Source organism: Neofelis nebulosa, chromosome 6 (genome assembly GCF_028018385.1).
Source record: "Neofelis nebulosa isolate mNeoNeb1 chromosome 6, mNeoNeb1.pri, whole genome shotgun sequence".
Taxonomy (NCBI): domain Eukaryota; kingdom Metazoa; phylum Chordata; class Mammalia; order Carnivora; family Felidae; genus Neofelis; species Neofelis nebulosa.
Window position 1 is genome coordinate 26,328,888 of NC_080787.1, and position 27,039 is coordinate 26,355,926.

The following is a 27,039-nucleotide window of genomic DNA, read 5'->3' on the forward strand; positions in this document are numbered from 1 at the left end:
TTGCAGAGAGGAGCAAATGGAACTAGGATTAAAGATATTACTTGTGATGCCTTGAATGCCTCTGAAACAGAACACCCTGTGCCTAGGCAGACCTGGGGGAGTAAGTGGTCACTGGCACTGGCTGGGGCCACAGTGAAAGCACCCTCCCAGAGCCACACCCAACTACCTGCCACCATGGGCTGGAGCAGGAGGCAGATTCTCAGATTCTTGTCACTCTCTTCCCAGTGCAGGGCGGACTCCTGGAGGATCCAGAAGACTCACCTAGTGTGTGAAAAGCATTTGAGACTCGCTCTTCCTCTTGTCACAGGCAGTCCACGGCCCCTCTGTCTCTCACACCCTGACAGCCTCGGGCACCAAGGTCACTGCCTGGTAGCACCCGCGGCCTTGGCACTCTCTGTGTGAACAGGCCCTCCTTCTCTGGCTCATTTCAGGGCTATCTGGCTGGAGCACCCCCATGGGTTCTGGTCCCTGAGGCCCACCTACTGGCCCTCAAGTCAGCTATCCTCTCAGTGTTTCCCTGAAGGGGCCCATGAGATGCTCCTTCAAGGCCAGAGAAACCCAGTGTCTCTTGGGAAAGTGAGACTTGAAGGCCTCTCTCCACCTAAACACACCACAGCTCCAGCTTCCCAGCTCACTCCCAGGCAGATTCCGCGAGGAGGGGCAACTGTGAGGTGACCCTCTTTTCAGAGTCCTAATGAGAAGGAGGGCTGGTCCCTCTGGCTTGGGGCTTATATTAGTTTCTTAGGGTTGCCCTAAGTACGTGCCACAGACTGGGGAGCTTAAACACCAGAAGTTCACTCTCTCACAGTTCCAGAGACCAGAAGTCCAAATTCAAGGTGTCGGCAGGACTCTGTTGCCTCTGGAATCCTCTCTTGCCTCTTCCTGGTGACTGGTGGTTTATTGGCGATCTTTGGTGATCCTTGGCTTGGAGCTACATAACTCCAATCTCTGCCTGTATCATCACATGTCACATGGCATTCCCTCTGTGTGCATCTCTGTCCTCATGTGGCCGTCTTCCTTCAGGGACACTGGGCCTTCTGAACCAGGGCTCACTCCAGGATGATCTCATCTTAACGAATTACATTGTCAAAGACCCTGTCTCTAAATAAGATCACACTGCAGTAAGTGGGGGTTAGGACTTCCACAGCTCTTTTTTGGGTAGATGCAGTTCAGCTCCTAACAGGGGACAAGGATCTGAGGGGTGGAATTTTCTTCCTCATTCTCTCTGCAGCCCGGTTAAGCCTTAATGATGAGCAGTTCAATCCTCTATGCTCTGGAAGGTGCTCATTGCTCTAGCCCAAAGCTTCTTTAGATCTAGTGCACGCCAATCATCAGGGATCTTATTAAATGCAGATTCTGATTGCATTCTGGGGAGGGGCCTGGGACTCTGCATTCCTAACAAGCTCTTGGGTGACGCTCACACTTCAGGAACCCCACATCACACAGTAAGTAGCTGTCCCACTGAGCCATTCTGAGCAGGTCAAGTGCCCTCCCCTCCAGCCCTGGGGAGGGGTGGAAGGCTGCCAGGTCCATGTGCTAGAAGGCAGAAAGTAGAACACTCCATTTTAATTGCCAGAAAACAGCATCCCTGGTAAGTGTGTGGTCGAATATGCTCCAAGTCTTGTGTGGGAGCTGCTGGCTGAATCCTCGGTGCGGCCAGATCCCAGGGAAGGAGTGGAAGACAGACTTGGCTGCCAGTTTCAGAGAAGGCACATCACATCCACATCAGTCCTAACTCAGGAAGGTCCTTTTTTAAAATCTCTCTTGGGAAATACTTTAGGAATGGAATTGCTGGGTCATATGATAAATATATATTTATAACATTTTATTACTATTAAATGTCAATATTCTTAATGCTTTAAAAATAAGTTTTATTTATTATTATTTTTTTAATGCTTATTTATTTTTGAGAGAGAGAGAGGTGGGGGGAGCAGGTGAGGGTCAGAGAGAGAGGGAGACAGAGGATCCAAAGGGGGCTCTGAGCTGATAGCAGAGAACCTGATGTAGGGCTCGAACTCACAAACTGTGAGATCATGACCTGAGCTGAAATCAAGAGTGGGACGCTTAACTGACTGAGCCACCCAGGCACCCCCAAAATATCAGTTTTATTGGGATTATAATTCACATACCTTGAAATTCACTCTTTCAAATCATACAATTCCGTGGACTTTAATACATTCACATGGTTGAGCATCCATCCCCCACAACCAGTTCCAGAACATTTTCTCAGCATGGGCTTCAGAAAAATACTGCTACACCTGTAACAGCTCATTGTGCTAAAAGCTTCCCATGGCTTAGCTCACCTAACCTCCATCACAATGAGTATGATTAGTGCCCCTGTTTGTAAAATGGGGAAACTGAGTCAGGAGGCTCAGGAACTCCTCAAGTTCACCCAGCCAGTCAGTGGCAGGGCCCCCGCTCACATCTATCTAAAGCATGCATCTTGACCCCTTGGTCAAGCCTTCAGGTCCTCCCAGCTTCTGACCCAGGGAGGGAGTACCGCTGACTATAGTCAGGCCTGGTGGCTTGAGGGCAGGAGGGAGAATGTCACAGGAGTCTGATTTCTCAATCCGGCCACAGTATGAACCTCCCCTAGGTGGGAGGGAGCTGCTCTGTGGATCCCGGAAGCCATCAGCAGCTGCTGGGCTTCACTGTGATGCCTGGGTGCTTCCCACCGGGTGGAAGATGGCACAGGACGTGCTTTGTTGTAAGCTTGATGCCCCAGCTGGAGCAGGGGAGTATGGCTACTGTCACCGTGCTGCTCTAGCTCAGAAGGACTTTGGGGAGAAGCTATATGGCTAAACCAGAGGCTCTATCAGCAACCCTTGGGGCCCCTCCTTCTCTTCTCTGTGCCATTGAGTCAGCCAGCCAGTCGCCCAACGTACCCCAGCTCCAAGGACAGCATTGAGGGCTCCATCACTTCTCGCCTGTGTCCTGTGTGGGGTGGTCTTGCACCCTCACTCCTCCACCTTCACCCAGTCTCCCCAGCATGTGTTGCCCCTCTCCTGGAGATGGTTGCACCCCAAGGTGCACCCCCAGCATCCTTCTGGACACTTCTCTACCCATGTCTTCCAGAATCCCTGCTTCCACACAGCTGAGAAGCTTTCTCTGCTTTGGAGTTGTAGCATTCATTTGGCTGTGAGAGCAGCTTGGCAATTTTTCTCTTTGTTACTGTACATACATAATTTACATGCAGTGAAAGGCACAGATCTTCAAGTGTATGGTTTGATGAGTTTTGACAAATGCATTTGTCCACGTAACTGCCCTCCTCTCAAAATATGGAACGTTTCCATCACCTAAAAATGCCCCATGTGCCCCTTTCAGTCAATCACTTCCCAGGCCCAAGCAACCTCTGATCTATCTGCGTTTGCCACTGTAGATTAGTTCCGTCTGCTCGATCACTTCATAAATGTGTTTCCTGATGGCTAATAGGGCTGAGCATCTTTTCATCTTATTGGCCATTTATAAATCTTTTTGTGAAGTGTTTGTTCAAATATTCACTCATTCCGTTCAAAGGGTGTTTTGTTTTGTTTTGTTTTGTTTTTTAAATTACCATTGAATCGTAGGAACTGTTTGTGCATTCTGGATATAAATCCTTGTGAAATACAGGTTGCAAATATTTTCTCCCAATCTATGGTTTGCCTATTCATTTTCTTAATGATGTGTTTCAAAGAATAGAAGTTCTAAATCTTGAAAAAGTCCAATTTATCACTTTTTTCTTTACTAGTTTTTTCTGTGTCCTCGCTAAGAAATCTTTGTTTATTCAAGGTCACAAAGATAGTCCCTTATGTTTTTTTCCTGAAGCCTTACAAGTTATGGCTTTTGTATTTAGCTCTATGCTCCATCTCAAATTATTCTTTGTGTGAAGTGTGGAGTAGGGTCGAGATTCTTTTCTTTCTTTCTTATGCGGATAACCAGTAGTTACGAACCATTTGTTGAAAAGACTTTCTTTTTTCCATGGAGTTGCTTCAGCACCCTAGTTATTTCTTATTAATAATAAAGTATAGATGACTTCAAATAATTCACTCTTTTTTAAAGTTTGTTTTGAGAGAGAGAGAGCGAGGGAGAAAGGGGCAGAGAGAAAGGGACACAGAGAATCCTAAGCAAGCTCTGCACGGTTAGCACAGAGCCCAATGTGGGGCTCAAACTCACAAACCCTGAGATCATGACCTGAGCCGAAACCAAGAGTTGGAAGATTAACTGACTGAGCCACCCACCCAGACACCCCAAATAATTCACTCTTGATAGGTGAAAAGATGTTAAAAATAGACTTTAAAGTTTTCCCTGTAAAATGGCAAGTCCACACATTGTCTTCCAAAATCCTTTCTTGACTGGGAAAGACGAGGTGCTGCTGTCTGGCTGGCCAGCCATGACCTGTACACAGCCCCGGGTGCACCTTCACCCTGCCCAGGAATGGCCAGTAGCTGAGGATGTGGCAGGGAACATGGGCTGGGAAGTGCTGCTTTAGGGTGTAGCACACTGATTCTCTTTCTGGATGCATCCTTATTGTGTAACCAATCTCAAGTGGCCTCCTTGATTTCTGCTGTTAACTCAGTGTGGTCTGGCGTCCCCTCCATTGTTTGATTCTTGGTGAGAACACCAAGCCCTCTATGAGGCTTGTGTCCACATTAGGCGTGCACACACACACACACACACACACACCCTAGCCTTCATTTTGAGAGAGAAGGCTACAGGGGGGAGTTCCTTGTTTTATTGCTGCGGCTGCAGAGGGCAATGTGCTGTGATGGTGTTTTCATCCCTCTTCCGTGCGTGGCAGACATGTGGCAGATGTGGCATGGTGGAAGGCCATAGGCTTTTTAGTCTTACGGACACATGGCCTTAAATTCTAGCTCTATTACCCACTGACTAGAGAAGCCTGGTCCTGGCCTTGGGCTTGATGTGTTCAACCCCTAAGCAGACATACTGTGATTACTTTCAGAGTTGTGAGGTTAACATGAAATACTTTAGAGTTTTACGCACAGCTTTCTTAGTGCTTGCTGAGCCATTCATTTCGTACTCTGCAGTAAGAAGGGCAGGGATTACCACCTTTGTTTTAGTGTGGAGGAAATTAAGCCTTAGGGATGCTAGATGACCCACCTGGAGCAGAGCTGGGTTTAGACCTGGGTCTCAGCCTCAGGCTGGGTCCTGTGCCCAGTGGAACATCCCTGCACCGCTCCCCTCCTGAGAATGGCCACAGGGCTCAGGGATGGGAGGAAAAAAGTACCAGTAATTTGTTTTCTCTTAACTGCTTTCAAAGCAGTAAGGCATTTCTGGGTACAGAAGCCACCCAGAAATCTCAGAGTCAACACGACCTTGAGTAATTGCTGAGGTCAGGAATAACCACATTTCCTCCCTATCCCGGTGCTGGGACACTTTCCTGGGAGCACCGATTGCCCTTACAGGGTCCTAGATTGCTCAGTTTTGGTTCTCCCCTGTCACTCAGGAGCTGACCTTTTCGACTCTGAAAGTGACCTTGAATCTGACTTTCTGTCCAGAAGCAGCAATGGCTACATGTATAAATCTATTGAAGGTTTTGAGCATCAGAAGATAAAAAGCGGCTTCTAGTGGTTGTGACATAGAACCCAAAGCTGGCCCCCAGAGCCTACATCAGATGACCTAGCATCTCACTGAGAGGTCCTGTGGCTTGTCTGTAGCTTCTGTCACTATCCTGAAACTTGAAGCTCCTGCAGGTGAGGTCTCCACCACTATGTGGTCCATCACCTCTTCCGTGGTCCAGAATGAACTCCAGCCCTGACTACTGTTGTCTCAGTGCCTGGGCAGGTGCACAGGGAGGAGTGGGAGGCAATGTTAAGAGCACAGGCCTGGGGGTCAGAAGGACCTTCTCCAGTGCTGTTGGTTTTGTAACATTTCCCTGTGCACCTTAATCTTGCACCTGGAAATGGGAGATAATGGGACCAGCTCTAGGGGCTTGTGAGGTTTGAATAAGAGGAGGCATATAAACTCCATGAGGGCTGGACTTGGTCTCTCTTTCTATGACTCCATGGCTCCATCAGTTGTGTAGAACAGCGGTCCCCACTCTAAACAGCTGAATGAAGGTGGAGTACTGTGCCCGAAACACCACGATATTAGCCACATCAGTGTCACTCTCATGTGACGCTTCCACTACCAAGCAAATACTTACGTGGCCTACAGATGGGTGGAAGCAGATGGCCCTGGCTCGTAGCCTGTAAGCGCTGAGTGACAGTACTCACTGTGAAGACTGGAAGACTCCTAGCATGAGAATGGAGGACACAATGTGCCCACTGGGGTGTCTCAGTAAGTAGAGTCTACGTGTGGGCATTTGGAGGCTGCCGTTAATTCTTTGAGTTCACTCGTTTCCTCTGATGCATGAAAATGAATTTAAAAAATAAAAGAACATCCAGTGTCGAAGGGTTTCCTTTTTCTTTTCTTGACTACCGGGCCACCAGCCAATGGCTGGGAGCACTGGGCCAGTGTTGTGGTGACTGGCTGGTTCCAGGAATGATAAGTCACAGGGTACAGCACAGAGGAATCAGTTCAGCACGGTGTCACTCATCCGGAAGAGGGAAAAGCAAGGAGGGGACAAAGGGGTAAATGGCTCCACCCTCGAGCTGCAGTTGGTCACAGAGTTTATCACCATGACCTTCAGAGTAGCCAGTGTCTGCTGACCTCTGGCTGCCTGGCATCTTGAGAGTCCTGTTGACATGGATAAGTGATGCATGGGCCTGAAGCATACTTGGCCTTCAACTCCAGGACATGGCTGCAACCCTAGCCTGAGCCTTCCTGCCTCTCACGTAAAGTCACGCTCAGGATGCCTGACTCAGTGTGGTGTTGTGGAAAACGGCTCCAGAAAGCCCAGTTCTGGGCACAGCTCTACAGTAACTATTTATGCCCTCAGGGAAGCCATCTTGCCCCTCCGGACTCCAGGGTCCTCATGTGTAGACACTCAGCTAGGGGCAGATGTGGCTGCTCCCAGGAGCTGTTCCAGTTGCAATATTCCACGGTTCTACTGTTTCCCACCTGAATCATGATCAGAGCAGGTATCATTTACTGCTGGCTTGTTAGGTTCCATTATAGAGTATTGAGAGGAAACATTCAGAAAAGTCCTCTGTGAACCTTCCTGAATGTCACTCCTACCCCAGGCCCGAGTATAAGGTTTGGCACAAGCACAGTATTGGACAAATATTTGTGGGCCAGGGGCGCCTGGGTGGCGCAGTCGGTTAAGCGTCCGACTTCAGCCAGGTCACGATCTCGCGGTCCGTGAGTTCGAGCCCCGCGTCAGGCTCTGGGCTGACGGCTCTGGGCTGACGGCTCGGAGCCTGGAGCCTGTTTCCGATTCTGTGTCTCCCTCTCTCTCTGCCCCTCCCCCGTTCATGCTCTCTCTCTGTCCCAAAAATAAATAAAAAAACGTTGAAAAAAAAAATTAAAAAAAAAAAATATTTGTGGGCCATGGGGTGGCACCATGATTTTCTGGGTGTTATCCACCTAACTTGGGTTGTTACAGAATATTAATAAATGCCTAACTGGTCTTGGGGAGAAGATGGCTCTCTGAAACACAGCCTAAGGCTAGTCGGAAACGGTCTGCTGGCAAACGCTCCTGAAGAAGATATTACTAATCATGGTGTGCATTCCACACAAGATCTATCCGCTTTAGTAACAGCAGTTTGATGTCATGCATGGGTGCAGGAGTTGGGGCACTGCTCCCTTAATTCCCTTGAAAATCCAAAGGAAAAGTACAAATGAATAACACTGGAAAATGACATTAAGGCCCCTTTGGAGAGCAGCTGCCCACCCCCATGCTGCTAGCCGATAATGGCCACCCCTCATCAAATATTTATTCCAGCCCTTGTGGTCGTCCATCAGCCTCCAGCATCATGCCAGGGATGGAATCTGATTATTAAAAATGGTCAGGAGCGAGGCAGGCAGACTACAAAGTGCTTGGGATGGAAAGCGGGGAACATCAAAGCCCTGTATTCTTCCTTAAAGGTCGTCTCCGGAAGCAGAGGCCTCCTGTTAGGCAATCAAACTCGCAGGGATTCAAGGACCTGGCCCCTGCGTGCTTCCCAGCCTCTTGCTCCTTTCTTTTCTCGCCAGTGGGCCAGGAGGGAGTGAAGCCAGAGCCTGACTCTGAGCCACGGGTTTATGAAAAGCAAGAAATACGCTGCCCCATGCAGACATGTGACTGCCTTCACTTTTGAGGGGGGTCCTGGCATTTCATTAGTGCCCTGTTTGAAGCCTGCCCTTTGCAAAGCAGAAAATGAAGAGAAGAAAGTAAGTACGGAGGCTGATTCAAACAATCTTCTGGTATCTTGAGTTTGTGATATCCCTTTGTGTGGCTTCACTTATTACATGGGTGGAAGAGCCTGTCAGGCAAGAAATCATGCCTGGTGTTTACACTTTAATGGAACCCAGGGACCAATTAACCACACTAAGTGCCAATGGGCAAAGCATTTCTTAAAGGAATAGGAGGGAACTCTTATATTATCATTCCATTTCCCTCCTCTTTTCCCAAATAAAAGACAGATGCTATGTCAACAGTCTCTCAAGAGTGATCTTTTATTTTCTGAAAGTCCTAAAACTGACCCATTTATCAAAACATGACTGATGCCTCAGCCTACAAACAATATCCTTTTCTCCCTCACAAATCCTGGAGTCCCAAGAGGCTGCAGCCTGGTCCAAGCAGTGCCATCAAAATCTGCCCTCCACACCCAGCAGCTGCACGGCGGCCTCCTGCACAGCCTGGTGGACACGCCTGACCTCTCTCTGGGACAAGGTCCTCTCCATGTGGCGGTAGGTGATTCGGTAGCAGTGGCTTGTCTTGTGTGTCCTGGAGAATGGAAGAGAAAGGCAGGTAAGTGAGGGACAGACGTGCCTGCCGCCTGTAGGAACGGTGTTGCCAGCTCTGACCAGATCAACCCCAGAGGAGAAATAGGATGGGATCCGGGGCCTACTGCATGGTATGACAGAGACATCACCATCACTAACAGCCTGCACCTCTTACAGGCTTCCTGAGAGGTGGTGGTTGGGAGACCACTGACTTGAATAATCAAGAATGCTGGTTCCCACTGAACTAGCTGCATTCAAGTTCCCTGGGCAGGACGTTTCTTACAGGTCTGCTTTCCTGGGCCAAGCCCTGGATAGGTGGGATGTGGGCTCTGGGTTTCTGGGCTTTTTATCGGTTCCTCAGGGGACTCTGCCAAGCAGAGATGGTCAGGAGCCAAGGCCAGCAAGCCTCCACCTTTCTCATGTCACAGAAAACATATTTGGAAGGCACACTGCAGTCACAAGGCCGGGATTGGCTCTGGGGGCTCTAGCCACCTAAAAGGCTGAGGGGTATCACTCTGTTTGCACCTCTAACAGGCCATGGAAAGCATAGAGACAATTGTGCCATACAGACATGCTTCCGAGTTCCAGGTAGTGGGGGGCCTTTTGCAGAACTTAGTCTTCACAGAGACACGTGAAGCCACAGCTCCTGGTGCGGCTGCTCTGTGAACGTGTTTCTCCACAGGTGTGCCTGTGTGTTTCAGGTATACTGGACAGGCCTTCCGTTGCTGCTGGAAAGGCAAGGCCTGCCCTGCTGGGGTCCTTAAGAAGCATTCCACTGTGAAAGTACAGCCCAACTGTGCCCAGTGGCACTGGGCCTCTTGTGGCCACTGGAAAGACTCCACACTGCCTCCCCCAGGTGCAGAAGACAGGCCTTTTTTTTCAATTTGACATCATCAAGGAAGGAGGCTGCAACATCCTGAGTTTCTGAGAGATGGAAGATTCTAGAGGAGGAAAAATTAGTTAAGGAGTGAGAAGGAGGGCATAGGAATCATAGATGCTTGAAGATGATGCCAACATTTACTAGAACAAGTGTGGTGATAGGATCTGGGGGCCCAGGTTGTCAGTGACCTGGTGATGGTGCAAGGGTGTGATGGTTTCCTGCGGGTGGGGGGCACAGCCATGTCAAGTTATGCCCACTGCAGGGGACACCTCCACTAGCCTCCTAATTCCCTGTGCCAGTGAGGGAGACAGAGGCCCCTGCAAGTCAGTGGCAGCTGGGCCACGACACACCTTTCCTGGGTCTCAGTTTCTCCTCTGTTGAAAGAGATTAACAGCATAGCACTTACACCATCAACCTTTCCAATCTGTTGCAAAGACCTAGTCAGAAAGGGACAGGGCTCTGCAAATTACGAAGAACTATATGAGTGTGAGGCAAAAGTATCCTTGTGGCAACTGTTGGTATGTGCTTTCGTTGGTTCACTCAGGCATCTTTTACTTAGCTGAAGAGTTTGTAATATGGCCACTCTGCATGCTGGGATGTCCAACCAAAGATGAATGGGAAAAATTTATCAACTTGTCTCTATATGCTTCCCAGAAGGCCCCTAGAAGGATTCCCGGGATTCAAACAGCTTTTATAAAACATTTTGATGAGTGAGGTGTAAATGAATCATAAACATATGGATTAATTTTATAATTTGAGAGAAATAAAATTTGGCAGAATATTTGGTGATAATTCAGTAGCTTCAACTGAAAATCAACCAGCTTTGCCTTTTCCTAACATCACTGGGGAGAGAAAGAAGACTTAGTTTTGTTTTCTTTTTTTTTTTTTTAATTTTTTTTTTTCAACGTTTTTAATTTATTTTTGGGACAGAGAGAGACAGAGCATGAGCGGGGGAGGGGCAGAGAGAGAGGGAGACACAGAATCGGAAACAGGCTCCAGGCTCCGAGCCATCAGCCCAGAGCCCGATGCGGGGCTCGAACTCACAGACCGCAAGATCGTGACCTGGCTGAAGTCGGACGCTTAACCGACTGCGCCACCCAGGCGCCCCTTAGTTTTGTTTTCTAGAAACTTCTTTTTGAAGATTTTAGTTGGTAGGACATACTCCTGTCCTCATTTGCTTGTTGGGAGGACTGAAAGCAGTGGAGCTGGCAACTGGTCATGAGTCTCCTCATCCTTGAGGAGTGGGTTGTCCCCGAGAACTACAGGGTCACAGACCTGAAGGGTCTCATGGCTCGTCACTGACCAGGTTAAGACAATGGATTTCTCAAGAGGAGGGATGCCCTCAGTGCCCAACTCCAAGTATCTGAATTAGAGCTCTTTTGATTCTTTTATACCACCCAATGTGGCCTTTTTGTGGTCAAAAAGCTTCTCAACCTTTTATCTGCCATGACCCTCACTGTCACTCAATGAGAGCATCGTTGATATAGTGCTTCTTATGTACCAGGAACCACCGTAAGCCCTTTGCAGGCATTAACTCATGTAAGCATCAAAACCCCACTGAATTCCTAGCACTCTTGTCCTGGTTATAAAAATAAGGAAACTGAGGCAGAGAGAGCAAAATAATTTGCCCAAGTTCACACAGCTACTAAGTGGCAGGGCTGGATTTGAAACCAGGCAATCTGGAGGGAATGCAATTGTGCAGCCACTGTGGAAAACAGCTTGGTGGGTCCTCAAAGAGTTAAACATGGAATTACCATATGAGCCAGCCATTCTACTCCTAGGTATATAGACCCAAAAGAACTGAAAGCATGTATTCAAACAAAGACCTGTACGAAAATTTTCATAGCCAAACAGTGGATATGGCCGTCAATGGATTAATAGATAAAGAAAATATAGTATAGCCATATGGTGGACCTGTACAACGGAATATTATTTCGTCATTGAAGGAATGAATTAATGATACATGCTGCAATGTGGATAAACCCCCAAAACATGCTAAGTGAAAGAAGCCAGACATAGCAGATCACATACTGCATGATTTCATTCACATGATATATCCAGAATAGGGAAATCCATATGATAGAAAGCAGACTGGCGGTTGCCAGAGGGTGGGGGAAGGAGGTACAGGTAGAAACCGCTTAATGGTGTGAAAATTAATAAAGGGGACTGGGATGCTAGAAGGGGAGCCTACAAGGGAGAGCCCTTCCACTCAATGTCAATTACAAGAAGAATTGCCAACTACAGACTCCAACGGAAGTGTCAGTTACAGACCTCAACAGAATAGTCTCAACAGGAAGCAATTGTCAATTACAGGTCCCAACAGGGAAGGATGTACACTGCATCTCCTACAGGAGATCAACTACTCCTGCAACACAGCCAGTGAGAAACCACCATCACCCTGAACTCCTGCTTCTCTCCAATGAACTTTTGTCCAAAACAACCCCTCTCAACTTCCTCCTTCTCTATAAAATAATATTCTTCGCTTGTGTTTGTTGGATTTGCTTATGATTGTGCTGTAGCTGGCTTGTTCCATATTGTAATTCTTGTCATTTCCAAATAAGCGCATCTTTTGCTGGTAAGATAACTGGCAGTGTGAAGGTTAACATTAGGCACAAGGTCTTCTTTTGGGGTGAAGAAAATGCTTTGGAACTAGGTAGGTAGTGTGGCTGCCTAACATCGAGAATGTCCTAACTGCAATCGCTTCTCGGCCTTTTGGCTAAGATCAAGTGGAGAATGTCCTAACTGCCAATGACCCGCCCACTTCAAAAATGGTTAATTTTCAATGTTTATTTATTTTTGAGAGACAGAGGCAGAGCATGAGTGGGGGAGGGGCAGAGAGAGAGGGAGACACAGAATCCGAAGCAGGCTCCAGGCTCTGAGCTGTCAGCACAGAGCCCGACATGGGGCTCGAACCCACGAATCATGAGATCATGACCTGAGCTGAAGTCGGACGCTTAACCAACTGAGCCACTCAGGTGCCCCCAAAATGGTTAATTTTCACCTCATTACAAATACACACAAGGAAACTAGGCAGTTTGGCTTCAGAGCCCAATATTAGCTACCATGCCTGAGCACTCCACCACACTCCTCCTTGTCTTCTTTTCCCTTCTCCAGCCTCTTCCTTCTACCCTAACTTTTCCTAAGAAGTGACAAGGCTTGCAAGCTACTGAGAAGAAATTGCCTTTAATCCTTCTATTCAAGAGATGGAGTAAGCCCATGTTCCTTTCTAGCTCTGCTCTTTGACTAACAAGCCAGACATGAGGCATAACTGTGACATAGAGTGGGAATCCCTGGAACATGGATGCTTTTTAAGAGGTCTTTCCCATATATACAATGGAGTATTACTTGACAGTCAAAAAGACTGAAATCTTGTCATTTGCAACTCTGTGGATGGAACTAGAGGGTATTATGCTAAGCAAAATTAGAGAAAGACAAATATCATATGACTTCACTCATATGAGGACTTTAAGAGACAAAACAGATGAATGTAAGGGAAGGAAGGCAAAAATAATATAAAAACAGGAAGGGGAACAAAACATAAGAGACTTAAATATGGATAACAAACAGAGGGTTACTGGAGGGGTTGTGGGGGGAGCTGGGCTAAATGGGTAAGGGGCATTAAGGAATCTACTCCTGAAATCATTGTTTCACTATATGCTAACTAATTTGGATGTAAATTTTAAAAAATAAAAAATAAAATTAAAAACAATAAAAAAAAAAAAAAAAAAAAAAAAAGGTCTTTCCTGTTTATGGGGCCATTAAAAGGCGTGTTGCAAAGCCAAACAGCTGGTGGGAAATCAAGAGGGCTTGCAGGGAGAGCATAAAGGGGGGTTGGGGAGGGGTGCAGTCGCAGCTCCTGTCCATCCACAGTTGGCTGGGCAGAGTGAAGCTGCCAAAGCCTTCCCCCCAGACTCACGTGGGCACAGCCTTCAGACAAGAAACCTTCCTGGAAAGAGAGAAGAGACTACATTGACAATTCTCTCTTCTGTACCTGATAGCTTCTAGTCATAGGCAGAAGAAATGAGAATCCCTTATGGAGTTTGTGAGGGCAAATTTCCTTACAGTAAGTCTGAAGAAGAGTCTAAACATTTCTTTTGGTGCTGGAATTTCACTGCATTAGGATATTGGCGGAAACGAGTTGGTCACTGGTTGGAGCTTGGATTTTTAACAGAGACTTTGGATTGAGAACCTGAGAATGTTTGAGCTTCAAGGGCTTATCACTTGTCTAACTCAAGGACTGATTCAGTTCTTGAACAGACAGCGCGTTCCAGGCACTGAGCTGGACAGAGGTAAGTGAGTGAGGGGAGTCCCGACCCAACAGGTTCACATCTGGGGACCAGAGGTCTGCAGAGGTCCTGCAGCAACCCAGGAGGAGCCCGAGTGGAGGACTGTTCCCCTTATCTCCGTGATGGGGCTGGCGCTGCATTGAAATCAGCCATGCGGCACTCCCACCTCACATCCTCCTTCAGCAAACGACTCTTTCCTGTGGTGCTTCCCCGTGAGCATCTATGTGGTACTACTCATGTAACACGAGGCTGGGCTCTCCAGGGCCTGTGAAAGGGATCCAGATCATCCTGCCTACTCAGGGGCTTACCTCTGGTGAGAAAAAGGACACAGGACAGTCCATGCTTGCCCACGCACAGAGGAGCTGAACGATGCTGTGGTTTGCTGCTCTAACCAGCCTCTCACCTTTTGTGTTTTCCTACCTGGCCTCCCTTCAGTTCTCATTCTCAGAGATCCAACCTGGTTCATGAAGCTGGAAACATGGCTCAGAACTTTTTCTGAAACTTACTTCTCCTTGGGTCCTGTTCCCTGCTCCGGTGTGATTGCCAAGGTGCACCGAACTCTGCTGTCCTATGTGTCCGGCTGCCCGCCCCTCTCCCAGGAACTGAGGGGCAGCCCCCTGTGAGCAGGTGGCAGCGCTGGGCTGCATGGTGGACGCACCTGTGGGCAGGGAGCCTGTATTTTCAGGCCTCCTTCTCCCGAAGCACTAACTAACCTTAAACCTATGGAAGGGGATGTTTGGGCGCTGCCCATGATCGAGTCTGGATTAGTAGAGGAGTGTCGAAATCAGACATGTTTAAGAGGAATCCTGCCCTAGCTCTTTCTTTTCTTCCTGACCAAATAAGTGATAAAATTAACAAGTATCAAAAGTACTGCTAGGTGACTGGCTGTGCTCTAGTTCACAGGGTGCCAGCAATAGACTCTGAAAGAATGTGGGGCTAACCAAGCATCGCTGGAAAGAAGGGACAAGGGGTCTGAGTGCTAGCAAGGGTTGGATTACTTCTATTACACAACCACTTGGTTTACTCTGGCAACTAGACAGGTTCCAAATGTGAAATAAAACCCTTCCATGGGATGCAGCCAAAGCTCAGCTCCTGCAACACCCACAGTGGTTGGCTTTTCCATCTGTGACAAGAGCAGCTACTTCATGTTCTTGGCCACTGGACACATCCTGGAGTAGATCGTTTACCACTAGCAGTTACTGCAGATGCCACCTATGCATGCTGGGAGTACTCAACACAATAATGTCCATTTGGTCTGTCACACGGGTCAGCCTCACACTGGATCCTTTCATTCACTTCTGAGGATACACAACTACCTGATGTTTCCCTGTTTCCAGTATCATGGGTTATGTGCGATGTCACACGTATAATGCGTATCTCTCTTGTCCTATACACAGCACAGAGGATATGGGTGTAGGTTATGTATACTCTCTTCTACTCAGGTCACTGTCTTTTCCTAAATTCCTGCCCCAGGTGCTGCCATGGGGTGGGTTCCGTTTTCTGAGTAAAGAAAACAGGGATTCCCCTGTTCACTTTTAATGTGTCTCCTGCGTGTATCATGCAGAAGGTCAGTGGGAAGCCCCACAAGGCAATGTCCCGCGCACCATCAGGAGGGTGCAGAGTGCTTTCACGGGGTGGGGGTGGGGGTTGGCTCAGGCAAGGGAACAGGATGATGGGAAAAGGAGAATGGAAGGGAGTATCTGTTCAAGGCTGCTCCTGAAAATACAGAATGAAAAGGGGCCTGGTGGAATGCAGAGGAGCCCAGAATTTGCACCTAGAGACCTGAGTTGTAGTCCCTACTCTGCCCTTTGCTTTCTGTGTGACTTGGGGCAGTTTACTTAACCCCTTGTGAAGTGAGGGTCACCACCCTACTCCTGGGGTTGTGCCGGCTGAGTAGGGCATGTCTGGAGCCTGCTAGGATGGAGGCTGCCTCCCTGAGAGCTCAACCCCTAGTCTGTCCCATCTCCTTCCCCTATTCCCAGGATGCATCAGGAGAGGAACGGCACTATGGGGAGGACGACCTGTATTTCTTACATCCTTCTTTGAAATCTCCTTTTGTGGGCCTGGAATCTGACCTGTGGCCAAGGGTAGCATGAGCACATTGGTTAGCTGTGGCTGGGAAAGTTCAGTGAGGAGGACAGGTCAGGGAGAGTGATGAATTATCACTCAGAATCAGGCACCATTTAAATAAGTCATCTGGAAATTAAGTAAATTATTTTTTCTTCTTTACCTTTCATATATATATGTATATATGAAATATATATATGAAATATATTTCATATATACATATATACAATATGTCATATATACATACATATTTCATAAATATATATAATATACTATATATAGTATATATGTAGTATATGCATATACACTAAAAAAGAGGAGAAAATAAAATCTGATTATAAGACAGCATACAGTGATTCTATATCACTTTCCTAATGAACTGCTCTGGGGTTTTCTCTGAAAGAGATATCACTGGTTTAATGTAAAGAAAGAATACAGGCGTGGGAGGCAGGAGACCCGGGTCCTAGTCCAAGCCCCAGCAACATCTGTGTGGCCTCCCCAGTGAGATGGCTGGACTGAATGGGCTCGAGGCCCCTTCCAGCTCTAACAGTCCAACAGTTACTTCAGAGGACAGATGAGTTTCTAAAGCAAATGCACATGCAGAGGAAAGGAGCCAGCCAGCCAGCAAGCAGCATTTGCAAGCTGCATGGAATGAAAGAGAAAGGGGCCTTGATCTGGCAGGCAATTTCTTGACAGGCTAATGCATGAACACAAGATGCATTAGTAATATTCATGATCAAAGCAAGAAGGAAGGGAGTTGGCTTCATGAGGTTGGATTACGGCTTGGTAGAGCCCACTGAGAAAGTCTTCTTGTAGAAGGTGGACCTCGACTTATAACAGACACTCTGGACAACTTATAGCCCCTCTCCATCAACTACGCTTTTCTAGCCTGCATCCCTTACCCCCACACTTTCCAGAACTAAGAGGTCTGCTTTTCTTATTCTCAGAATGGTAGGTCGTAGGCTCAATGCTCCCTGGTAGGCCGTTCTAAGTGAGGTACCTCCCCACCCCAGTTCCTAGCTAGCCAGCATCAGCAGTGCCTGTCACTGCCACTGCTGTGGTTACGATTTCTTCCCAGAGGGATTTCTGTTCCTGGGAGTCAGTCACAAGAAACCAAACCAGATGGTGCCTCTGACAGTTACTGCCTTGGGAAAGACAACTCCAATCCAGGCCTTGATGGAGGGAGAGTCAGAGCCAGGGAAAAAGGAACTTGCTGGGTGCAGCTTGAGTAGAGCTGCTTTCAAACCTGCCTCCCCCGCCCCCCTCCCCAGTTCCCAGTCATCTCGCGTGGTGGCAACTTAAGAGCTCCTCAGAGACGCACGTTTTGCAGGCAAGAAATGCTTTTTCACATCAAACACTTGTCAAGTCCTCAGGGAAGTTTCCAAACACCCCCAGGGTTTTATTTCCATCAATCCCTGTAACTTCTCCTGGTACTTCCCAATGAGTGTCTCATGCTAAGCTCCTCAGGAGGGACGGTGTTCATGCTCTCGCCTCCTGGGGAGCATGGCCCATGTTCCTGCCCCCCACATGCATGTATATACATATGAAAATTGTTTTGGGGAAATCATCTAATAGAATCTCTTATGGAGGGGCACAAGATCTAGACTAGCCAGTGCCACGAGGGCCTAGCTAGAGGACCTTAACCTTGGGCCAGTTCTTCATTTCTGATCTAGGTTCTCATTCTAAGACACAGATAATGAACTCATAGGGTTTTTTGAAGAAACTGCATGAAAATAATATATGTTAGGTGTTTAGCATAGTTCAGGCTTATAGTTAACAATTAGTATTATTAATTATGTACCTAAGTATTAAATAGCCTCTACTTTGGGCCACACAGAAAGTGACCTTAGATGAATTATCAGAGTTTCTACTTCTCATTTGTAAAAACGGATCCCTAATATGATACATACTACAACACAGAAGAAACTTGGGGGCATTATATCAGGTGAAATAAGCCAGACACATAAGGTCAAACATATAAGTCCACTTATACGAAGTTCCTAGAGTAGTGAAGTCAGAGGCAGAAAGCAGAAGGGTGGTTGCGAAGGGCTGGGGAAAGGGAGGAGGGGGAGTTAGTGTTTAATGGGGACAGAGTTTCGGTCTGGGAAGATGAAAAAGACCTGGCGGCAGATGGCGTGATGGCTGCAAAACAGTATGAAGGTACTTAATGCCACAGAACCATACATTTAAAAGTGGTGAACATGGTAAATTTTACGTTATGTATATTTTATTAAAATAAAAAAAAAATTGACGAGGAGAGTTGGCCCAGATAACCTAGTTGACTATAACCAGGAATGGAGGTTGGCAACTCACATTTATATTTAGAACAAACAAACAAAAGACAACAACGAAAACCCGACCAGATCACTGACACCCATGTGGCAGACTGTTGGAGGGTATGACGTGACTGCTTCCCGTCCTCCCCAGATGGCTCACTTTGACTTCATTAACCTGTCTCCTAAGCTGCCCTGCATTTCATACAAATGAATTTTTACGATGCCCTGCTCGTAATGCTATAACAGAGAATTTAACCATACTTGAACAATTCTTTTCCATGATTCCATGATCTTCCAAGCTATCCTCATACATTTCTAACAAACTTGGAGTAATGGTTCATTTTGCACAGATTTCCAAAGCTCTGTGCTTTTTGGTTGCATGGAAAATTTGGAAGAGGTTTTATTTTTCTCCCTGGCTTAGTCTGCCAAGCCAGAGTCAACAGAGCTAACTTTAACTCTTCTACTGTTACATGGCAGCTTCCCAAACGTGTTGACACTTTGGTGGATGACTCACGTTACAAAACAGAAGATTTGTGGTGGGTGAAGTGCTACATTTCAAACTCAATCAATTGATTAGCAATTATTTATCCTGTGATGAGGCAGACATTGTGGAAGACACAAGATACGAGTTGCTTGATCAACACACAAATATTCACAGAGTGGCTGTTCTGTGCACAGCTCAGTGGTGGTGTGAGGGGGAAGAAGTATCCCAAAATAATATAAAGAAGGACTGGCTAGATAACCATCTACTTGGGGCTTAAGACATTTATATATGAAAGGATACCAACAGGACAAAGCAGTTCATACTAAATGTTAAATGAACGACATAGATGGTAAATAACTTAGTACTGAGAAACATTAGCAGGGGAGAAGAGATTAGATTTAGATCTTAAAGTATGATTAGGATTTTTGCAGATGAAGGTCAAGGGGTGCATCTAGCTGGCAAAATGACACAAGGACTGGCTGAGGGGCATTCCTTATATCTTTTTTCCTGTTCCATTTCAACGCTGAGTTGGTGAGTGTATGTTACAGGTATAAATGGTCCAGTGAAGAGGTATCCAGAGGATGCACGATCTGCTTGCTGGGAGAGGGCTGTATACAACCACAGCAGGACGCCAGCTTTGGTCACAGCATGTACAGGAAGTGATTGACCCTGTAAGAGGGAAGGGTCATTTCTGCAAAGGCACAGACAGAATCATGAACATGCAATGGACAGGTTGAGGAAAGGTGAGTAGTTCAGAGTGGCTGGTCTGGGTGTAGACAGTACAGAACTGGTAGGGTAGGAGGCTGCAGGGTGAGTAGAGATTACAGAGGAGGGTCTTATGTTCCTAAGAAGCCTCAAACAAAAATCCATCATTAAGCAATCAACCAAACAACAGAGTCCAGGATCTTGTCTCTACAGTATCTTATAACTGCTCTGGACAGTTTTATTCCATCTAGAGTCTGGTCCTCAGTGAACTTCAGGTCTCACTCCCCACAAACAACAGAGGATTACTCAGATATTATGGTATATTATGTCACCAATCTGGTAAAAAAAATTTTTTTTAAGGGAGAGATAGTGTGAGCAGGGGAGAGGGGTGGGGGGCAGGAGGGTGGGGAGCGGGAGAAAGAGAAAGAGAGTATCTTAAGTAGGCTCCATGCTCAGTACAGAGTCCAATGCAGGGCTCAATCCCATGACTCTGGGATCACAGCCTGAGCCGAAATCAAGAGTTGGACACACAACTGACTGAGTTACCCAGGTGCCCCCTGATCTGATATTAATAACCACCCAACCAAGGAATATCTTATAGATCTATCCTCAATCCCATTATTATGAGTAGAATTACCCATAACTGTGTTATGTTGTATAACTTATATTTCTTTAGCAAGTAATGGATCAAATGTGCTGATTGCTTTAAGAAAGACTCAGTGTCTAGATAATTATGAAGGAAGTATTAGGAAAGAGAAACATATACATTTCAAATGACTTATGGTTATTTTGCAAATGTTTTTGAGGAGGGACTCTCTCAGTCTAATTAATAGCACCATCTCTTGACAAATAGTGAGTGGGAGATTGAGGGAGAGAATGACAAAATAGAGACTTGGTTGGCAGGATGAGCTCCCACTATTCATCGCATTCTAGGCTGGAATACAGCAGTGATATCTTGATTAAGGATTCATTGCACAAGCAACATATTTTATGGAATCATAGAATCCAAGACATATAGGCCTTAAAGATTTTCTGGCCCATGATTGAGCTCTTTCTATAAAGCCTTATGTTGGTGTACTTCTGGGGCAGACCATTCCAGGTTTCCCCAGCACAGGCTGAGAGCAAGATCCCCTTTACAATGAGCTGACAAGTGCTTCCTATGTTTGTCCTCATTGGTCCTCAGTTCTGCTCCATGACAGCCCTAGTGAGGGACTCCTAGGATCACTGATAGTCAGAGTTGGAGGCAGCACATGTAATGTTTAACATCACTGTCTCTAAGGTTAAATGTCTGTCTGTCTATGCATCTGCCTATCCATCCATCCATCCATCCATCCATCCATCCATCCATCCATCCATTTCATTTATCCATCCAACAGATGAAGGGAATATCCAATATATGTCATGTATTCTGCCAAGTATTGAGGACCAAATGATGGAACAAAAAACAAAACAAAACAAACCTGACCTCATGAAGCTCACAGTCTAGCATAAGACACAGGCATTAATCAAAGAATTACGAAGAAATGTAAATCGCAACTACACTACTGGGTTTGAAGAAGAGGTATGTAAGGCTACAAAAAAAGGCAATTGACTCAGATGGGTGGGTCAGAGAAGGTTCCTTGTGCAAGTGTTAGTGAGCTGAGATCCTACGGAGGGTAGGAACTGACCAGGAGAATGAAGGTGAGGGGTGGTGATCGGAGGAGTTTCTGGTAGAGGGGCTGACAAGTATACAGGCCCTATGGTCTGAGTCCAGATCCTAACTGCTCCTCCTCTGAGCTATGTGATCTCGGTCAGATTTCTGACCTTCTCCAAGTCTCAGTTTTCATGATAACATGGAGAAAACAATCCTGCATGTCATGCAGATGAAGCCTTCATGGGCTCAGGCCAGGTTCATTACTATGAGCACCATCATCTGAGAGTCCCATAGTTCAGGCCTTTTTTTTTAAGCAACAGAACCCCAATCTCTCTCCCATGTGATGCCCTTCAATTTTGTTCCCTATAATTACATGGTGTATAGAGTAAAGCTTAAAGCAAAGCTACTTTAGTTAAAGTGGGCTTGAGGATCTCATGCACTCGGCCTCTGCTTCCTGCCCACAGCAGCCTCCTTCCCCAGAGGCTCATCAGAATCCCCAAAGCTCCAACGAGGGCAATTTAAAAACCACCCCAAGGGCACATGAGTGGCTCAGTTGGTTAAGTGTCTGACTTCAGCTCAGGTCATAATCTCATGGGTTTTGAGTTTGAGCCCTGCATTGGGCTCTGCACTGATAGTTCAGAGCCTGCCTGGGATTCTCTCCCCCCATCTCTCTCTGCCCCTCCTCCACTCCCTCTCACTCAAAAATAAATAAATAAACTTAAAAAACAAAACATCCCAGATTCTACAATAAGAAGCAAAACTCAGAGAGGCAATGAATGGTTTGCCTGAACTCATCTCAAAATTTACAAATCACAGTGAAATTTGCTTACAATACAATTGAAGCTCATTTGGGGGAACATATTCTTCTATATAAAGAGAAATCTTTGCTTCCATGGAGTATAAATTCAGGAAGATACAGCAGAGAGCAGATAGGCTGCAGAAGTTAGAAACCTGGATTCTTATCTGAAAGCTTATCACTAAGACAAGTGACTTAACAGGTCCTTTAACAGCTCTGAGCCTCAGTTTCCCTATTTTATAGAAGGGATTACAGCTGTCTTACAGTGTTACAAATAGTAGGTTTTTAAAGTGCTTTGCAAACAAGTGACTATTTAAATATACCATAATAAAAGGGAAATTTCATCCCTGCAAATGGCCAAACAATATTTAGTGCTAAACTTGGGGAGAAACGGTAATCTAATTGAATATTTCGTGTTAAAAGAAAGCACAGTGATATAGTAAACAAGATACATTTTCTGATATGGCCTACGGCTTGTCCTATAAAAATTCCTAAAAAAAAAAAAAAGAGTTCCAAACAACTTTGGAGAACAAAACAGCATCATATAGCCTTTAACACAGACCACTTGGCAGGTTAGTGTTACTTGAAGTCAAGCTACTGGACTGGCTGGGTGTACTATGTTATAGTCATACTACAGTCATGGATGTTCCTAATGGATCTATTTTTACTATCTAGAGAAAGACACAACTATCCCAGACCATCTATTCCCCCGGAAAGCTAACATGAGGAAAGCAACATCTATATGAAAACAGTACTTAAATTCCACATATTGATAAAATTAAAGAAAGCTCTGGGCTTTGCCATCACATAGTCTTTGTAAAATTGAAGATACTTTGTTACTAATCATAGTAGCAACAGTAAGAAAAGTTAATTATAAAGTGATGCAGCTTCCAAAGCCTTGGACCCACACAATCTTATTGGTTGAGATCTACGTGGCAATCCTGACAGGCAGACACTGTCACTTCCTTCTGCAGAGCCAGGAACGGGCTCAGGGAGATGAAGGGGCTTAGTGAGGGTCACAGCTAGAATATGTGGGGACTTGCTTCCTTCTTGAGGTCTGCTCATCTTTTTGTCCTAGGCACACTGTTCAGCCTGTTAATGTCACCATTAGCGACTTTTAAACAGGGATATCACAGTAACCAATAAAATTACAGGATGCTTTCAGAAACAGGACTAGGACTTTGTCACAAAAGAGGAAAAAAGATATTCCTTAGTAAATATTACTTAGCAGAGAAAGTGGAGGAAGTATAAAGAAAGGGTGAAACAAGAACGAAAAAATATTTTAAAGGGAAGAATGATCTATTATGTACTCAGTGCCACTCACCATAATGTTTCACTTTATTCTCATCATTAATAGAAAATGTGGAGGAAAAAAAATAAAACAACAACAAAAAAATAAAAACAAACATGCCAGAATAAGGGAGAGTATGAGACTGATGAAGACACAGTCAAACCTAGAGAACACAGAACCCAGATCTGCAGGTTGTGAGTTAAACTAGTGGAGACAATACACTTGTTTTTAGAATGTGCAAGCAAAATGAAAAGAAAGCCTTATCAATTCCATGGTTTGTACTGTCTGAGAGGAGAAAAGACCACACTTCTCTAAGAAAGCAAAATTTACCCCAACATAATACTCTGAAAGAAATTTCTCAGGTGGGGCTCCACACAGGAAACTTCAAATTAATAACGACTATGATTTATGGATCACTAAGTATGTCTACATGCATTACCTCATTTAATTCTTAGCCAGTCCTATCATAATGGGAATTATTTCTCCTATTTTGCAGACAAGAAAACTATAGCTCAGAGAGGTTAAAAGTGACTTGCCCAGGTCGCTCAAATAGTAGGTAACAGACGCAGGATTATAATTTGGGTGTCCAAAGGCCTCCAAAGCTATGCTTTTAATCCTGGGCTGGGAATATTGTCTGATATTAGTGGTCAATGTCTCAACCATATCACTATTTCAAGGCAGTAGCTGAGTTTCATCAGGCTGTTTCCTTGATGAAACTTGAGGGAATAGTCCTAAAATGTACTTCCATGAAAAAACAATTTTGCTTCAGGCAAGGGAGGGGGGGTCAGTACAACACAGCTTTTTGGGGGGTCCAGATATCTTTCCTACTTGGATAAATCCATTGACCTCTCCAGGTCTCAATAGGACAGAAGCAATGCTATTTGCTCCTGACTAGTCCCTCAGTTAGGAAAAAACTGAAGTCATGTGAGTAAAGCATTGTCAGCAACTTGGAAAAAAGCTACTAATAAAATAAGAGTCAAAGTCAATAAGCCATTTCAAAATATTATTGAATTACAGTTGTTTGTTTTCAAATTCAGTGAAAATAAATATTTTCTTACTTCAAAATAATGTTATCAAGCTTATATTTCTGGTATACTGGAGAGACACATAATCAGTCTTCCTAAGTTGAATTCTATCCATTATAAATAAATCGGCAAGATTTGATGAGTGCCCATGGGTTAATTTCAAGGGCAAAGTATCAAAACACCTCAATTGTGGGCTCATGGGGCAATGTGACACACTGTCATGCCTTGAAGAAACAACTAGTGGGGCGCCTGGGTGGCTCAGTCGGTTAAGTGTCCGACTTCAGCTCAGGTCATGATCTCGGTCTGTGAGTTCGAGCCCCGCATCGGGCTCTGTGCTGACAGCTCAGAGCCTGGAACCTGTTTCGGATTCTGTGTCTCCCTCTCTCTGACCCTCTCCCGTTCATGATCTGTTCTCTCTGTCTCAAAAATAAATAAAAACGTTTAAAAAAAAAAAAAAAGAAACAACTAGTGTGGTCCAACATCTTTAGGTTCCCTTACTTCATGCTGATTTCTTTTTTTTTTTCTGGGCAAAGGACTGAGTGTGCAGAGTTGGGCAGTGTGTGCTTTGGACAGATTGCTGGGACAGGTGACCAAAGAGTATGTCTGTCTCTTCCATGCATGACAATTAGCTCAGAATAAGAAAGCAGTGAAGGAGGAAGGTTCCAGAATGATGACAGAATAAAATAAAAATCCTACTGCTATATACTCCCAGATGTGTTGAATAACATATAAGAACATTGGCTTTAAAAAAATAGCTAAATAGATAACATGAAAGCAAGGGAAAATCTCCCTAATGCTTCAGCTGTCTAGAGTAGAGAGAAATATCAGTTACTGTAACCTAGAGTTTATATTTTGATGTCCACCTGGGAATAGGGGTGAAGTCTTTGGTCCACATGAAGCAAGGAGTTGGAACTAGGTAAGCAGCTGGATTCCTGCACAAAGCTGGTACCCTAAAGGACTGCATCCTTAATAAAACAGTAGACTAAGAAAAAATATACGCTTGGCACAAAGAGGGGCAAAACAATTTTGTCTCTGCCTAGATTCTGAGAACAATGCAAAGGAGTCTACCCTGAGAATCAAAATCCCAGGCCTGTGTCACAAGAGGCTTTTGGATCCAAAATATACAGTGCCTTAGATCCTCAAGCTGAGAAGTCAACATAAAATTGGTCCTGAAATGGTGCTAACCCCAGGATGCCCGGCAGAAGAACATGAAGAGCAGCTCTGGAGAGAAGGTTAGCTACATGGGATCACTCCAGGAAAAGCTCCAAGGAACATAACCTCATAGTCAAAAATTACAGAACACATGAGGAAATAACCCATTATATGCCTGAGTCATTAGATAAAAAACGCAGAAGGATCAGTACCCCCAAGAATTTCAGATATAAGAACAACCTAAAAAGTGTTTAAAATGCTTAAAAATGGATTCAAACATTTAAAAATGCCCCAAATACTTAAAGACTTAAAATAACCATATGAAAGAACATTATGAAAAGAGAATAGCAGGTCTGAAATAGACCTACATAAAAATGTAGAGAAATAAAAACACAGTTATAATTTGAAAATGGGTGGAAAGGTTAAAACAACAGATTAGACACAGCTGAATGAAGAATTAGTAACCTGGAAGACAGATCTGAGGAGCTGCTTAGAATGCAGTAGAGAGAAAGAAGTACAGAAATGGAAGACAGGAGAGAGGGTAAGAAACATAGGATAGAATATGAGTGCCAGAAGAATATAGAGAGAAGAAGGAGAGGCAATATCTGAAAAGATAACAGCAAGAGACTTCCAGAATTGATGAAATCCTCACACTCTGGAAGCACAGTAAATTCTGAATGGGATAAAAGGAAAATCTACATCAGACACATTGTAATGAAACTGCAGAACACCTAAGACAATGAGATGACCTTGAAAACAACTAGAGAGGAAAAATACAGAATTTACAAAAGAACAGTGAAAGAAATAGGCGACTTCTCAATAGCTACGAAGGGGTCAGGAGGTAATGGAATAATACCAACAAAATGTCAACTCCTATTAATTGTACTCAGCTAAGCTATTATTCTAGAATAATGGCAAAATAAAAACACTCTCACACAAAGTGGAACATGATGAGAAAGTTTACCACTCAATACCTTTCATGAAAGACCTACAGAAAGTATACTTTAGGAAGGAAACTGAATTCAAAAAGAAAGTGGATGTGAGAAGCCAGCAACAATAATATGATGGCTTAGATCACAACCAGGTGAAAGCTAGGTCTGCGATGTCCCAGTTTTCAGGGATAGTCCCCCTCTTAGATGGTATTCCCAGAATTGCTTCAAGTTGGAGTAAGCTCTCAGGAAAGCCAATCTCCTGCTCTGGGCATTACCCTCAGTCCTAGGCCTCCCACAGAAGCCAACTACTTGCAGAAATGCACTGTGAAGCCACACGGCAGAACTGAGGGCTCCCGCTCTGGTCACATACACCGGCTTTCAGCACATGCTAGGTGTGATTTCTTTCTGGAAAGTTGCTGAATCTCTGTAAAAGTGGGGCTAATAACATACTTTATAGATATGTGCATGGAGATCCGAACACAGTGCCTGGCACAAAATAAATAGTAAGAGATAGCAGTCAGTATATAATTAGTATTAGCATCATGACCATTGCTAATTAATTTAATGAACGGTACATACATTTATTTAGGTTCACAAAAAAGTGATGTGTCCCCATATTTTTCAGAAAAAAGAAAAATGAACAAGAGTATTAATATCAACAGAAATTTATCAGGCACCAGGTGCTAAGTACTATACACTCTCCACCA

At 45.1% G+C, this 27,039-nt stretch overlaps 1 protein-coding gene across 19 annotated transcripts in view; it reads right to left on the bottom strand.

The window, feature by feature from the left end:
• FARS2 (phenylalanyl-tRNA synthetase 2, mitochondrial) overlaps window positions 1-27,039 on the bottom strand; it is a 632,301-nt gene that overhangs the window by 78,743 nt on the left and 526,519 nt on the right. For 15 of the 19 annotated variants that reach the window (XM_058733119.1, XM_058733124.1, XM_058733129.1 and 12 more), the window contains one exon: window positions 8,513-8,806. The exons of 3 other annotated variants lie outside the window; for them this stretch is intronic. In XM_058733119.1, coding sequence (XP_058589102.1) covers window positions 8,589-8,806 — 218 coding nt within the window. In that variant the 3' untranslated portion in view covers window positions 8,513-8,588. Of the gene's footprint in view, window positions 1-8,512; window positions 8,807-27,039 lie in introns of those variants that run through there. One more of the 19 variants, XR_009262822.1, reaches the window with a different exon arrangement.